At 36.2% G+C, this 15,499-nt stretch overlaps 1 protein-coding gene across 2 annotated transcripts in view; it reads right to left on the bottom strand.

The window, feature by feature from the left end:
• Positions 1–15,499, bottom strand: part of SECISBP2L (SECIS binding protein 2 like) — a 77,484-nt gene that overhangs the window by 23,141 nt on the left and 38,844 nt on the right. For both annotated transcript variants that reach the window (XM_036734454.1, XM_036734455.1), the window contains 2 exons: positions 3,773–3,935; positions 634–854 (listed from right to left, as the gene is read on the bottom strand). In XM_036734454.1, coding sequence (XP_036590349.1) covers positions 634–854; positions 3,773–3,935 — 384 coding nt within the window. The remainder of the gene's footprint in view (positions 1–633; positions 855–3,772; positions 3,936–15,499) is intronic.

The raw sequence follows: 15,499 nt of genomic DNA, 5'->3' as shown, positions 1-15,499 counted from the left end.
TAACAAACACACTATGAAGTAATAAAGAAAATCATAGACTAATGTTTTCACTATGTTGCCTATAGACAAGTTTACATTTTATGGCTCCGATCTATTACTCCATTTGAGCAAAAGAAAACCAATGGCATTTCTCTGCTCTTTGAGGAAAAAATTTATATAAAAAATGCAAAAGTGCATTTGTTCCACAGGCCATAAGTTTGTAACAATAGATTTCATAGTACTAAACCTTTACTAATGACGTAAGGGTAACATTCCTTCTGTTCCTTTTAGCAGAAAGAATGTAAAAGAGAGGAAAAAGAAGCATTTGGAAAGCAGATGGTTTCAATGGGTTGAGAAACACACTTACAGGACACTAGCTACTGTTCTCATTTTTTATGATCTTAAGATGGTTGAGCAAATATGTATCCTCATTAACAAAAATGAGTGTTTTCTTTGAAATACAAGCTCCAAATTTTAATTAAGTATCCAGGTTTTGAAAGACTCTTATTCATCTCTTCAATATTTTATAACAATGTCAACTGAGAAAAAGCTACATCCTCCTTCACTGTGTAAGTTAAATAATCACACTACAGTCACATACATACGTACATACCTAGGCACTTCAATAGGGAGGCAAGCCACATTCCTACCTACCTTTGGACTGTATTTTTTCACAATTGGGAGAAATAATAACACACTTGATCTTGTTTAACTTCATATGCTTGGTCACCTCCCGAAGGCCCATAACTAGACGTCTTCTTGCTTTGGCTCTTACGGGATCCTTTTGGTAAATGCGCTCCTGAAAACTAACAAGCTCTTGAAGAAGCAGAGTCACACATTCATCAATTTCTTTACAGAGAACCTGATTACAGTACCTGTTAAGAAAAATATTTTTAAAAAATTAGATCCTTGAACGCTGGCCCTAAATTTATTTCCTTGCATCTTTCTTTCATCTTACAATGACTCTTAGGAAACATTTACTATAGAAAACCTTAACTATAACCTTAAACTAAACATTTCCTTTGTCCAACAAATAAAAAAGTATATTATTAGATTTGATCAAGAAACATAATACTGAAGCTTCTTAAATCCATTAAGAAACTCCTATTAATATGTAAAAAGAGGAAAAACCCAAAATAATGAATTGGACTTTATTGTTTTCAATGTCTTTTGGTTGGGTGACAGATTAAATATCTCACAAATAAAACCAAAAGTATTCTAATTATGATCCAAATCAAATGTTCTAAGATGATGTAGTATAAATTCTTGAGTCAAGTGGGATAAAAGACATTTTTGTTTCATTCCAGAAGGATCCCCATAAATGCAACAACAACAAAAACAACATATTTCAACAGGATTTCATGGTGGAAAAGTGGTTGCTCTTAAAACACTAGCACATCTCCCAAAATGGTTCTATAGCCAATTTCAAATAGATGATCAACAGGGCCCACTGACTCCTAAATTTATATATTCCTCTTAATGTCACTGATAAAGGTTTAATTCTATGGAGACTATTGTTACAAACTTATGGTATACCTTTTTTGCCCCAGGATCAGAGAAGAGTCATTGGCTCTGCGTCTAAGACCACTGCCAGAAAGGGAGTCTGTGGTCCGGGGCGGGGGGGGGGGGGGGGAATAAATAATTTCTAAATCACCAGAGAAGCCTTTGGGTGAGACAAAAAGTACTAAGTTCCCTCACATCAAATAAAAGCATAGAGGAGGGGTGGGGAACCTGCAGCCTCCAGGCCACATGTGGCCCTCTAGGTCCTCAACTACAACTCTTTGACTGAATAAGAACTTCACAAAACAAATCTCTTTAATAAAAGGATTTGTTCTGTATAACTTGGACTCAGTCAAAAGGCTGACCCAAGGCCCTAGAAGGTCACATGTGGCCTCAAGGACAGAGGTTCCCCATCCCTGGCATAGACTGTGAAATCAGAGGTGGTTTCAGTGTAGAAAATGGAGGGTGAGAGGGGAAGGTGGGGGATGAACAGAAAGGAAAGAGTCATGAATGTGCTGTACAACTGCAGAAGACAGCAGACATACAGACTGTGTATGCTTGATAGTTTTCACCCATATATCCCACTTTGAGAAGCAGCATGTCACACTGGATAGAGAGCCAGGCTCAAGGTGAGGAAGATCTTGGTTCAAGTCTCAACTCACCTCTAACACATACTGGCTACATGACCCTGAGTAAGTCAATTAACGTCTCAGTGCTCTAGGCAACTCTCAAAGACTGCAAATTGCAGAGGTGCCTATCTGCCTAAGTAGAGGAAGTGTCTTAACCCAGGAGTTCTCTATACTAAGTCCTTATACTTAGGTCTAGTCCCTCTCCCTTTATCCCACCATACTCAGCCCTTTGTCAAAGAAAATTAAATTGACTCGGTCTGAGGATGACTATATTTTCCAATTAAAACTAGTAAATTCTAGCTTTATGAAGGACAAAATCAAGAAAAAGCAGGTAATAAAATGGTAAAACTGTATGTGTCTCATTCTCTGCTGCAGACCAACATTTCATATGGTAAGCAAATTTTAAAATATATAAGCAAAAGCTTAATCAATAAGCATAAAAAAAATTGGATTGGCTAGGGAATTGAGAAAAAAATGGACTTTTAATTCAGATAAATAAAGTCAAGTCAACTCAAAAAGCACTCATTAAAGGCAAGGTGCCAGGAACTCTGCTAAGGGATGGGGGAACACAAAGACAGACAAAAATAGTCCCTGCTCTCAAGGAACTCATATCCTAATGGGAAGACAAGATGTAGACAACTACATACATGTAAGATATATATAAAGGGAAAACTGGAGGTATTATTAAGAATTATGTATGACCATGAAAGCAATCTGGCCATTCATTATTCTACTTATATGAGTCCTGTTATGGTGTTTGACTTCATGTAACATTTTACTCTGAATTTGTCAGTCAACATTTGACAGTTTTCTAATCTAAGCAAGAATAATTTGACAACGGCATTAGGAAAAGAAAGAGAAGACATTATAGTTCAAATAAATACCTAAGTTACTAAAATATAAAGTGAGAAGGTTTCAAGTATAAGTTGCAATATTCCTAAAATATAAAATTAAGTTCAGGAGGCTCTTCTTTCATTTTAGAAAGTAATTCATTCCATATATTATTTACTAATGGTTCATAGAAAACTACTCTCAGTTGACACATGTGCTGATGATGGCACAATAGTCAATTCCTTAAGAGTTTACAAAAAAAACCAAAATTAGCTTTGTATAGAAAGCATTTTTTTGTAGTGGGTTGGAGAGTTTGTCTCAAAGGCTGATACAAAGTACACAACAGCAAAAGGATTTCATGGAAAATCCAAGATAATCCTAAAAGTAAGATACTGACAAGGTATCCCAAGCATCCAGATCAACAAAGCTTTATATAAAGAATAAATGCATTGTTAAATTATTTCTATGTGAAATACATTTTGACATCTGATGAAATAGGTAAATGCTTTAACTTGATGAAACTGTTCATTAAAAATAATTTTTCAAATAAGTATTTCTAAAAGATACTGAAAAAAGTTTGCAAATTAAAGGCAAATTTTATTCAGAGTTCAATGAAAACACAATTACATTCTCATTACATTCTTGTATAGCACACACAGTAACAACAAAATAATAATATTTAAATTCAAGACTGCCATCAGGATACTGCATTCTACAAGATAATGGAGTCACTTTGGTTCATTCTAACTCTTCAAATGAACTATTACCAAACCTCATTTCATAAGTCACTACAGGACCTTCCCTTTGTAACAGAAAAATATCTAAGATCTTACTCTCTAAATCTTTTGCTGTGGATTTTGGTAATTGCTGAAGATGCCATTGGACTGCCTATCCCTGAGCTGGCAGGAGAGCCCTGTGACACAGGTGTCATGCAGTATGGAGAATTCTGACTTGCTGGAGAGAGTGAAGTATCACTAGGCATACTTAGTCCAGTATCTGAAATTAAAAAAAAAATTAGTTTAAAATCTTTCCAAGCTCTATAAAGTTCTTTTAAAAATTTTTGCATGGCAGATGGTTTTCTCTTTAAATCATTAAAACATCTTTTAAATTACAAAAAAGGAAACATTTTATACTATTAAAATGTGAAATGTTTCTATTTCTATTTAAATAATTTTTAAAACTCTCTAATGGCCTGAAATTAATCTATGTAGAAATATTGAAGGCATAGATGTTAAACTCTAAAATATGAATACCTAGACGATTTACCTCTAAGAACAAAAGGTATGTAAATCCCTCAGCCACTGACTTTCTTCCCATACCTCACCATTTCGTAGCCTTTTCTTAGTACTGCTTCAAACACTTATTCTTCCCATCTACTCCTCAAATTTTAGTCTACATTATTTGATTTAAAAACTTAAATTCTACAAAACAAAACAAAGCACCAATATAACCACAATGATAATAACCATGAATAAAAATATGTTTTAACACGCAATACTATGTCTCCTTCAATCTCTGTGTTCTTTTGCAAGTACTTTCACACACTCAGTCACCTTACATACTATTTGAACTCTGCAGTATTTCCCACCCCTTTTCTAGCTCTCAAAACACTTGCTTCAATTGACAGGGCAAAGCACTATCTCAATCTTTCTCTCTTCCATTTGGCTTTTTTCTCTTTCTTTGGACCTTCCCGTTTTCTAAGTCACACTTTCTTAATGCTACCACTATTATCCTAGTGATTACTTTTCTCTTGTCCCTTAAAAACTAAACCCAATCAGAGATGTTATTCCTCCTTATTTCTATCTACTGTTTGCCCTTTACTCACTTCAATACTCACTATTTTACAGAGAGCAGCTTAATGCTACTCTTTCTAGGCCCTTTCTTTCCAGATTTCTTGAACAAGATATTATGTGTGAAAAAGTTTTAGAAATCATAAAGACTTATAGAAAGTTAAGTTACTATTGTTACCTTAGGTATAAATCAACCACTCACTTCTCTGACCAACTTAATGGCTTTCCTTTTGAAAGACAGTATTCCACTTTGAACAAAGCACCTCCTTCATCTAGCTGCTCCTGACAAATATGGTCTAATCATCTTCTTTATAGAACAGTACCTCTTGCTCTCTTGCTCTCTAGAACAATACCAGAACATTTTTCTAGATCATGAATTGGCAAACTATGGCCTGCAGGTCCAATCCAGCCCACTACCTGTTTTTGTAAAATCCAAATACTAAGAATGGTTTTTACATTTTTAAATAGTCACATTTGCTTTTCACTCTGTTCCAGCTGCTTAACGATAGCAGCCATCTGATTAGTCTTCTCCTTCAAGGGACTGCTTAATTCATTTTTTTGTTTTTGGCTTAACTCCCAAATCTGAACTCTATAGCTTAAAGGCTAACTCATGCTTTATTTCTAACTAGATGCATTTAACAATGTAAAAACCATTCTTAGCTCCTGGGCTGTTAAAAAATAAAAGTAGCAGTTCAGATTTGACCCACAGGTTGTAATTTGCTGAACCTTGTTCTAGATGACTGGGTACCACCCACATCTAGCTAACCAGAGCAAGAAGAAATTTCCTATTTTCTTCACTATACCTCTACTGACCAGTTCTTCAGTTCCTTTTTTTTTATTTTTAAACAAATAAATTAAACTGATGACTTTTGCTTTTTACATAAGTCATTTGCAGGTATATTCCTCCACCTTTACTTCTATCATTTAAAAATCAAACTCTCCCTTGTAATAAAGAAAAAGAATGAATCAAAAACACAATAACAATGACCTCATCTGAAATCTAAGCAACATTCTGCCCTTAAAACCCCACATCTCTTTAGTGAGAGGATAGAGGTATTTTTCATTAACTGTTCTCTGGGACCATTTTTTTTCCAGTTACTCAAAGTTCAGTTTCCTTTACTAAACTTTTCATTTACATTTCTGTATTCAGTCAAAATTGTTGTTCTGGCTCTGTTTATTTCACTCTATATTAGTACATGTAAATCTGCCCAGGTTTCTCTGAATTCTTCATATTCCTAGGTGGGGGGGGGGGGGTCCAGATCTACAATTTCATTAGTGTAGGTAACTCCCAATGAGGCAACTCTTTCTACCAGTGCAACAATTTGGGCCCTTCTCTCTGCCTCTTATAATCTTAGTGAGCTGCCTGGAACACTGAGGTTGGGCAGACTGGAGAGGATGAAAAAGGACCTCGACTCACATCCTCCTGACTCAGTTGTCAGCTCTGCTGCCTCTCATTTCCAACTGCATAGTAATATTCCATTACATTCATATTACACCTTCTTCAGCCATTCCCTAGATAATGGACACTCGCTTTGTTTCTAGTTCTTTGCTAATTCAAAGTGCTATTATGGACATCCTGGTCTCTGTTGAAATTTTGTTTTTTTTCTCTTTGGCATATGAACAGATAAGTAACTGTTCTCATGTAACTCTGTAATTAGTAATGTAATTTTAAACATGTAATATGTAGTAACTTTTTTCATATAATCTATAACAGAGAGTATGATGAGATTAGTAACTTTTCTCATGTAATTCTGAATTGTTTTACAAAATAGTTGGACCAATTCACAATTCCACCTTGCCATACTGACTGATTCCATTTTTGTCACTTTTGCTAATCTGCAGAGTGACAATTAAAAACTTGGACTTGTTTTAATTTGCATTTATCTTTTTATTAGTGATTTAGGTCATATTTTCACATGGACATTAATAATCTGCAATTCTATTTATTCATATTTTTTAATCATTTATCAACTAGGCAATGGCTTTTGATCTTAGATGTCTGTGTCAATTATATTTCTCTCAGATTTTTATCTGAAAATTCATCCAAGATTCTCCCCCACCCCCAACAAATTAAATAGCTTCCCTTATTTTGATTTTAGGTTTACAAAAATTTTTCAATTTAATTTTAATTTAATGTAATCAAAATTATCTCTTTTGTCTTTTATGGTGACCTCTATCCCTTGTTTCGTTAAGAATTGTTTCATTGAGAACTATAGCTCCTTCAGTTCTCTTATTTTTTTTTAATGCTGTGACCTGGATATTATATAGGCCAATTTCCTATCTGGAGATTATTGCATTATATGGTGTTCCATTGTTTCTGACAGTACCACCAGATGGTCCCCTAGATCAGTGCTTCTTAAACTGTGGGTCGTGAGTGGAAAAAGTTTAAAAAGCCCTGCCCTAGACTAAACCCGAACTGTTTCACCATTATCCTCACTAAGTCAAATGTCAAAATTATGCTACTCTTGTTCCAGGGGAGGCTGAATCAATCTGTCCTTTCCTTTGCATTCCAACCATAAAAGTAGGTCCTCCTAAAATTCTAACTGAAGTCATTACTTCTTCACCAGCTTCTTCACTTCTATCTAAAAAGTTACTGTCAAATATCAAGTATACTTTGATCTTGTCAATTCTGGATCAAAACTCTAATTCATCTCAATTATTTTTCAAATAAATTTGAAAATCTTGACAAAGTGGAGCTTCAAGCTATTATGCCGATTGACTACAGCTAAAGTTCTTCACATTCTGCTAGTCATATGTATCCACCTACAGTCCTAACCAAGCTGACATAGCCATTCCCTTTCCTGCTCTTATGTTACAATTTATTACCAAAAACTACCCTCCAACAGCCACAAGTCTAACATCTTTCAAGCACTTAAAACATCTCTCCCATCTGTCTTTTGAAACTTTTCCCCTCCTTCAATGGCTCCCCACTCACCCAGAGCCCAAATGGTGCTAGAGGAGCTAGTGGAACAGTTCTTTTCCCAACAGCTCCAGCCTAAAATCTGCTCATTCGGAGCAATGTGTCACCAGCTAAGGGAACCTCCTGCAATAGTCCCAGTCTGTCACCTGCACAGAGCTATCCAGTAAAACAGAAGTCCACCAAGACTTACAATCTTCTTTGACACCAGGTCCTAAGGTCCATTTGCACTCTAAGATCACTAGGCCTTTCCATCCACACTGCTGTTTATCCTTCTGATGCGTTGTCTCCCTCAATTAGAATGTAAGTTCTTAAGAGAACAGAGCCTTTTTCTGTTTGTATTCTCAGCACTTAGTTCAATGCTAGACACACAGTCAGCACTCAATAAGTGTTTTTCCATTTCATTCCAAGGCCTAGCACAAATGTTACTTAGTCTATGAAGTTTTCACTGAAGCTACCTAGAATCTTTCTCCTTCCAATCCTGCATTGCCCTTTCTACGGATTATTAGTTATAAAAATATTAAGTAATTAATGAATATGTAAATATGCCGTATGTTACAGCAATACTGCCCAATGATCAACTGTGAATGACTTGGCTATTCTCAGCAATACAAAGATCCAACACAATTCCAAAGCACTCATGAAGAAAAATGCTATCCCACCTCCAGAGAAAGAACTAATGGAGTCTGAATGCAGATCAAAGTATACTATTTTTCACTTTATTTTTTTTGGTCTATGTTTTCTTCCACAACATGACCAAAATGGAAATGTGTTTTGCATGACTGCACATGTATAACCTATATCAAATTGCTTACCTTTGTAGGGAGGTAAAAGAGGAGGGAAAGGAGACAAGTTGGAACTCAAAATTTTAAAAAACAAATGTTAAAAAACTTTACATACAATTGGGAAAAAATAAAATATTATTAGAAAAAATAAATATACTGTGCTATGTCATATATTTGTGCATATATGTTTTCTTACCATGCTAGACTGTAAGGGGCAGGAACCAGGTCTGACTTATCTCTGTAGCTCACACAGTGCCCTATCAATAGGTACTGAAAAAAATCAAAACTCACTTTACCTGCAAAATCTTTCCTAAAAGCAGAGCACTCTACCAGTATGTCAAATATTTACTGAAGCTCCACTGTTGTTGTTCAGTCATTCAGTCGTGTCCAACTCTTCGTGACTCCATGGACTTGTCCATGGGATTTTCTTGGCAAAGATACTGCAGTGGTTCACCATTTCCTTCTCCAATGTGTACCCGTTTTACAGTTGAGGAACTGAGGCAAATAGGAGTTAAGTGACCTGCCCAGGGTCACACAGCTAGTAAGTATCTACGGCCAGATTTGAACTTGGGTCTTCCTGATTCCAAGCCCAGTGCTCTATCTACTCCACCACCATCTCCATTAGAATAATTATAATTAAAATGTATTATAAGGTATAAATTATATACATATATAAGATCTATATTATACACAAACACAAAATAAACAGATCAAATAACTATAAACATTAAGTACCTAATAAGAAAATCATGTGTTATAGTAGAAAAAGCATTGGATTTAGAGTCAGGAGACCCTGGTTTGAATACTACTCTCAAACTTATTAGCATTATAACACTTAACATCTTCAAGTTTCAGTATCTTCACTTTTAAAATGAGGGTAATATGTGTACTAACCCACATTACAGGGCCACTCACTGTGAGGAAAGTACTTTATCAACCTCTTTAAAGCACTTTATCAAAGTGCTATATAAATCTGAATTATATGAATTATATACAAAGCACACACGAAAGTATGTATGGAGCACACAAAACAGTAAACTACTATCCCTCCTCTTACTCATACAGATTAGTAGTGTAAGGGAGATAAGTACATACAAAAAAGTTAAAATAGGTATCCCAAAAGTCTTGATCCCAACCCTGTATAATATCTGGCATTTTCCATAGCTTGTACAAGAGGTAGAAACAGTAACCTGTTCTTTATATAATTTCAGCGGCAGAAAAGATGACTGCAGTTTAAGATATTAAGGGGATCATGGAAAACACATTCTACTCAGTCTGTATTAGTGATACAATTCTTAGAATATCTAAGCACATTCCATTTTCATATATTTTATATACTGACTTCTTTCCATTTCAAATTATGTCTGCTACAGTATGGGAGATAGGTTTAGTTTATGTCCCACAGTTAGTAGTAATCTATACTGAAAATAATGGTCCTAATTTACTATAACACAATAATTATGTGACTTTTACGTCAGGAATAGAAGTCAAGAACCTGGTATTCTAGTCTCAGCTCTATCACTAATCAAATCTGTGGTCTTGGGCAAAGCACTAAACCCCTCTGGACTGGACAAACCCCTCTGGACTGGACAAAATAGCCTCTGAGGTCTATGATACTTTATATTCCATGACTCTAAGAAAGGGTAGGATTCAGATGGGAGAGTTAAGTTTGGGTACTCCCCGAGAGGAGTATATATACCTCTAGAGGAGTATATACCTCTATAAGCAGAGGTAGAAAAATATGAACATTCAAGACATTCTGGGAACAGTGAGTAATAGTTTGGCTGCAGTAGAGGTTGATGTAAGGGAGTAGTGGGAGAACAGAAAGGGGAGTCTGGGCCAAATTGAAGAGGGCCTTGAATTTGGGTGGAGAGTGTAGGCTTTACTTCCATAAAACTAAATGAAAATTTGTGATTAGGAGACAGACACGAGGAAAACTTTTTTTTTTTTTTTAAAGAAAGACTAATCTGGCAGCAGTGTTGTGCAGCATTGTGGTAAAGTGGATAAAGAGCTAACCTCAATGTGAAGAATCAATCAACAAAAATTTATTAAGTACCTGGGATACAAAGCAAAAAACAAAACAGTTCCTGCCCTCAAGGTTCCTAACAAATACTGGCTATGTAAGTCTGGGCAAATCACCTAACTTCTTACTGCCCCCAAGAATGGGGCTGAGCTGTTTGATGGAAGAGGTTTCCCATCAACTTCAGACCACACGTCATATCCTATCCAACCATCCACTCTGGTCATCTCTTTGCGTCTGCCCTGCACTGTACACATGATGTCAATGATACAAGAGAAACACTGGTAAGCAAGAATCTGCACGATTTGGTGTCTAAATGAAAGGGTTGAATCAAAGATGATTCCTCTAAGTCTCTGATCCTCTTTGAATGGAAAAATGTTGGAGGTGGTTTGAGGAATAAGATTTCTGTTTTAGACAAGCTGAATTTGAAGTGGGGAAGGAACATAACACTATTATGTTTTATGCTCATCGTGTCTGGTGCACATTCATAAGCACAGGTGAGTCACCTATGTACTAGAGAAAGCACTAGACTTGGATTCAAAAGACCATCTTGGAAGTCCCATTTCTGAGACTGACTGAACCATACAACTGTGGACAAGTCACAGTCTCTTTCATTCTGTTTCTTCATTTTCCACATACCATTCTGGTTTAAATGTAGACAATATTCCAAAGAAATGTTTGAAAGGGAAATAATTGTACTAAATTAACACAGCATACCCTGTTGCCTCCAAGATCAAATCCAAAATCATTCCAAGCCCTTTATAACCTAGCTCTCTCCTACCTTTCCAGTCTTCTTTATTCCCCATCACATACTCTGATCCAATGACACTGGTGTCCTAGTTGTTTCATGCACAAGATGCTCCATCTCGTCTTCAGGCATTTTCTCTCACCGTCCCTCATTCCTGGAATGTCCTCCCTCCTCACCTCTGCCTAATGGCTTCCCTGGCTTCCTTTAGGTCCCAACTAAATCCTATCTTGTACAGCAAGCCCTTCCCAGCCCCTCTAATTTCCAGCGCCTTCCATCTGTTAACTGTCTCCCATTTGTCCTGTAGATGGCTTATTTGTATGTATTTGTCTGCACGTTGTCTTCCCTATTAGACTGTGTGTTACTTGAAGACAGAGGCTGTTTTTTGCCTCCTTTTCTGTCTTCAGTGTTTAGCATAGTATCTGGCACACTGTAGGCACTTAATAAATATTTAATGATTGGTTGATACTGAAAAATATATTGCTAAAGCTTTTAAAAACTCAAATCATATAAAGTCATTATATTTAACCATAATTGCTCTGCCATAATTTTTGATGTGTAAGATTTTTGTAGAAGCCAAATGTGGGGAAAAGTCTGGACTGTATGTCAGAGACAATCAGTCAACAAGCGTTTATTAAGTGCTTTCTATGTGTCAGGCATTGTGTTAAGTTCTGGAGATACAAAGAAAGGCAAAAACACTGTTTCTGCTCTTGAAAGAAAACACATTCTAATAAGAGAGACATCATGCATGAAACTATACATATGAGATATATATAATGTAAATGGAAGGTGATTTCGGAGAGAAGGCATTGGGAGTAGGGAGAACCAGGAAAGGCCTCCTCCAGAAGGTGAGATTGGATCTTTGGATCTGAGTCTTGAAGGAAGTCAGGGAAGCCAAGAGATGCAAACAATGAGAGAAAGCATTTGAGGCACGAGAGACATTCAGTGAAAAGGCATGGAGATGATAGACGGAATGTCTTGTGTAAAGAATAGCAAGGTCACTGTATTCCTACAGTGTTTGAAGAAGAGTAAAGTATAAGAAAACTGGAAAAACATACGCAGTTAAGTGGTCATTTAGCCTCCACTTAAAGACTCCAATAGAGGGAAATCCATTAATCTTCGAGGTAGTCCCTTCCACTTTTTGATAAATCTAACTGGCAGGAAGTTTTTGTTTACATCAAGCCTAAGTGGGTCTCTTTACAACTTTGACTCACTGTTCTTATTTCTACTTCATGAGATCCAGGACAACCCTTCACATAATTGAAAACAGCTATCATATCCCTCATTGGTTTTCTCTTCTTCAGACTAAATAGCCTCAATTCCTTCAACTAATCTTTGGGCAGCATAATGACCATGCCTTACATCCCATTCAGCCATCCAACTAGGCCATTTTATCATCTGTCCTGTTATTGCAAATGTACACCCAACTCCATCCCCACCAGTTTTCTACCTCTTGTTCTAAGCATAGTAATCAAATAATACTACCATTTCTTCAGAAAAGAATGTGTCAACTCACCATCCCTATGATTCACCAGGCCAAAACCTGCCTTCTTGGCTACCATTTCCCTACATGTGGTTTCTCTCTATTAGACAGGGACTGTCTCAGTGTTTATACTTGCTTATCTAGTGCTAAAATAGCACAATGTCTGATGCATGGTGTTTTCAAAAGTGCTCTCTGTGGATTCATTCATGATCTAAAATTATTCACTATTCTGGGTTAGCCTTTTCAAGATATATCAAACTTAGAGATAAACAGGGCGCCCAGAACTGAGTACAACATTCTCGATAAGGTCTGACCAGGGCAAAGTACAGTAGCACCATCGCCTCCCTAATGCCAGCCCTTTTTTGATGGTGCCTAAGACTGCATTACCTTTCTTGACTCCTATATCATATGGTCATTTGTGCTGAGTTTGCAGTACATTAAGTCCTCCAGAACTTCTTCAGATGAACTATCTAGTCGTGCTATTTCTTCAATTTTGTACCTTGTGAAACTGACTTTTTGAACCCAAATGTAAGACTTTATACTTATCTCTACTAAATTTTACCTTATCTGATCTGACCCAATTTTTAAACCTGTCTAGATCATGAGTTTTCTCAAGCATGTTAACTATTTGCAAATTTGTTCTCTATGTCTTTATCCCAAGTTGGTAACGCAATTTTAAACAGTATATGACCAAGCAAGATCCCTAGGGCACAAGGTCCCTGGAAACCTACTAGCAAACTGAGAAAGCAGGTTGAATTCCAACCAGAGACTTAAGTTCAAATCACGCTTACTATATGACTACGGTTCAAGTCATTTAACTTCTATAAGCCTCAGTGTTCTCATCTGTAAATGGGTAATAATACCACCTAGCTCACAGGGTTTCTGTGAGGCTTAAATTAAGTCTACAAAGAGCTTTGCAAATTTTAAGGTACTATAGAATGTCAACTATTATCATTACTAACATTGTCATTAATGACCATATTTTGGAATCAGGTGATCGATAGATTCCAAATCAAGCTAATTTCTGACTAGCCCTTACCTTCCTATCTTTTTCAATAAGAATAACTTGAAAGACTTTGTCAAATGCTTTGATAAAATCTAGGTAAACAATACTACAGTACTTCCTTGGCTGACCAGTTCAGTGACACTGTAAAACACACAACTGAAGTCAGTCCGGTCTGGTATGTGTTGTTCCTGATAAAGCCATGCTTAATCTCCGTGATCACCTCACAAACTATTTCTTTAATAATATGCTGAAGAAGTCTGCAAAAATTCAAAGTTAAATTCAGAAGGTTTTAGTTTAGGTATTTCATTCTGTTCCTTTTTTTGAAAATTAGAACACTATTTGCCCTTCTGCAAACTTGCAGTATTTCTCCAGTTCCCTGTGATCTTTGTGAGGCCACTGGCAGGGCCTTAGTGATAATATCTACCAGTCCTTTCAGTACCCAAGGACATAGTTTTATCTGGGCCAGGTGACAAACTCAAAGACTGCTAGGTCCTCCCTTACTATTTCCATCCCTATATCTGGCATCAACTCTCTAGTGGTTACACTTTTATCCTTCTCAGGCCAAAGAACATTCTCCTTGGCAGAGGAAAGAGAAAGAGATGCTGTTCTCAACTCTCCTTGATCTTCATCCCAACTCAGAGCAGCAGTCATATTCCTTATTTGGTTCTCTTATTTTTCTCCGAGTAAAAGAAAAAACAAAAGACATCCCTTTTTGTTATATTTAGCTTTCCTTAGCAATCAGTGTCAAGTCCAATCTGAACCTTAATATTTCTAATCCTATTTCTATAGGTCTGTCCTGTTACCTGTACTTGCTTTTGGCTTCTGTACTTGTCTTCAAAAAATTTAAGTTGTGCTGAGTTCCCTCTTTAGAGAACTGGTAAGCCTCTTTAGAGAATCCTCTTTTTTACTCCTTATTAGAATGGTTTCTCAATGTAATTATCTTCAGAAATTCATTCCTGAGTGATTCCCATCACTCCTGGGCTGACTTCCACAGTCAGAGTTTAAGCCATGAGAGCCTGTTTATCTTTTTCTTCAATAATCTGCTACCTGATCTCCCCAAAACTCAGATATGTGTCAGACTATTCCCAGTCTTCCCTTTCTCTTTATCACAAATTCTATGATGGAATTTCTATGATACTTCATCTAAGTTTCCTATCATTTCCATTTTATCAACTAGTTCTTTCCTGCTATTAAAGATCAAATCCAGAATGTGATTTCCCTACTTTGTTTCCCTTGCCTTTTGAAAGATGAAATTATCATTAAATCAGGTTGAGAAATAATTAGCTACTCTACTTCTGGCAGAAGGAAATGTTCTGACAGATGTTAAATAATGGAAATCCCTCATCACTACCATATCATGCCAGACTTGTGATATTTATTCACTCTCTAACACTCTTAAGTTGTAGAACAGTTGCAGAATAGCATTAATAAAGTGAATTTGCTATGCCGATGAAATCACAGATCCAGACCAAAATAAAATCAATGACAAATAAACAAAATGATCCTGAGTTAGACATTTCCTCTCTCCTCAATCTTACAGATGAGGAAACTAAAGCTCAAAGTCTTTCAATAATATATCATAGGAACTCTCAATATTTGATGAAATACTGAATAAATTAATGTGCCTAAGAAGTTCTCAAAGGAGAATGGTGAAATCAGGTATACAAGATAATCCTGATAAAATGTATGGAAGATAAACCATCATAGGAGTAATTTTTCAAAACTATGGAAAGTATGCCAGTACTGTATAGAAGGATCAAAGATTATACACATTCTCAAAGAAATCAATGTCAAAAGTAAATAAATGTGGAGAT

The sequence above is a fragment of the Trichosurus vulpecula genome, chromosome 8, assembly GCF_011100635.1.
Source record: "Trichosurus vulpecula isolate mTriVul1 chromosome 8, mTriVul1.pri, whole genome shotgun sequence".
NCBI classification, from domain to species: Eukaryota; Metazoa; Chordata; class Mammalia; order Diprotodontia; family Phalangeridae; genus Trichosurus; species Trichosurus vulpecula.
Note: the sequence above shows the minus strand (reverse complement) of the source record. Positions and strands in the feature narration are given on the sequence as shown.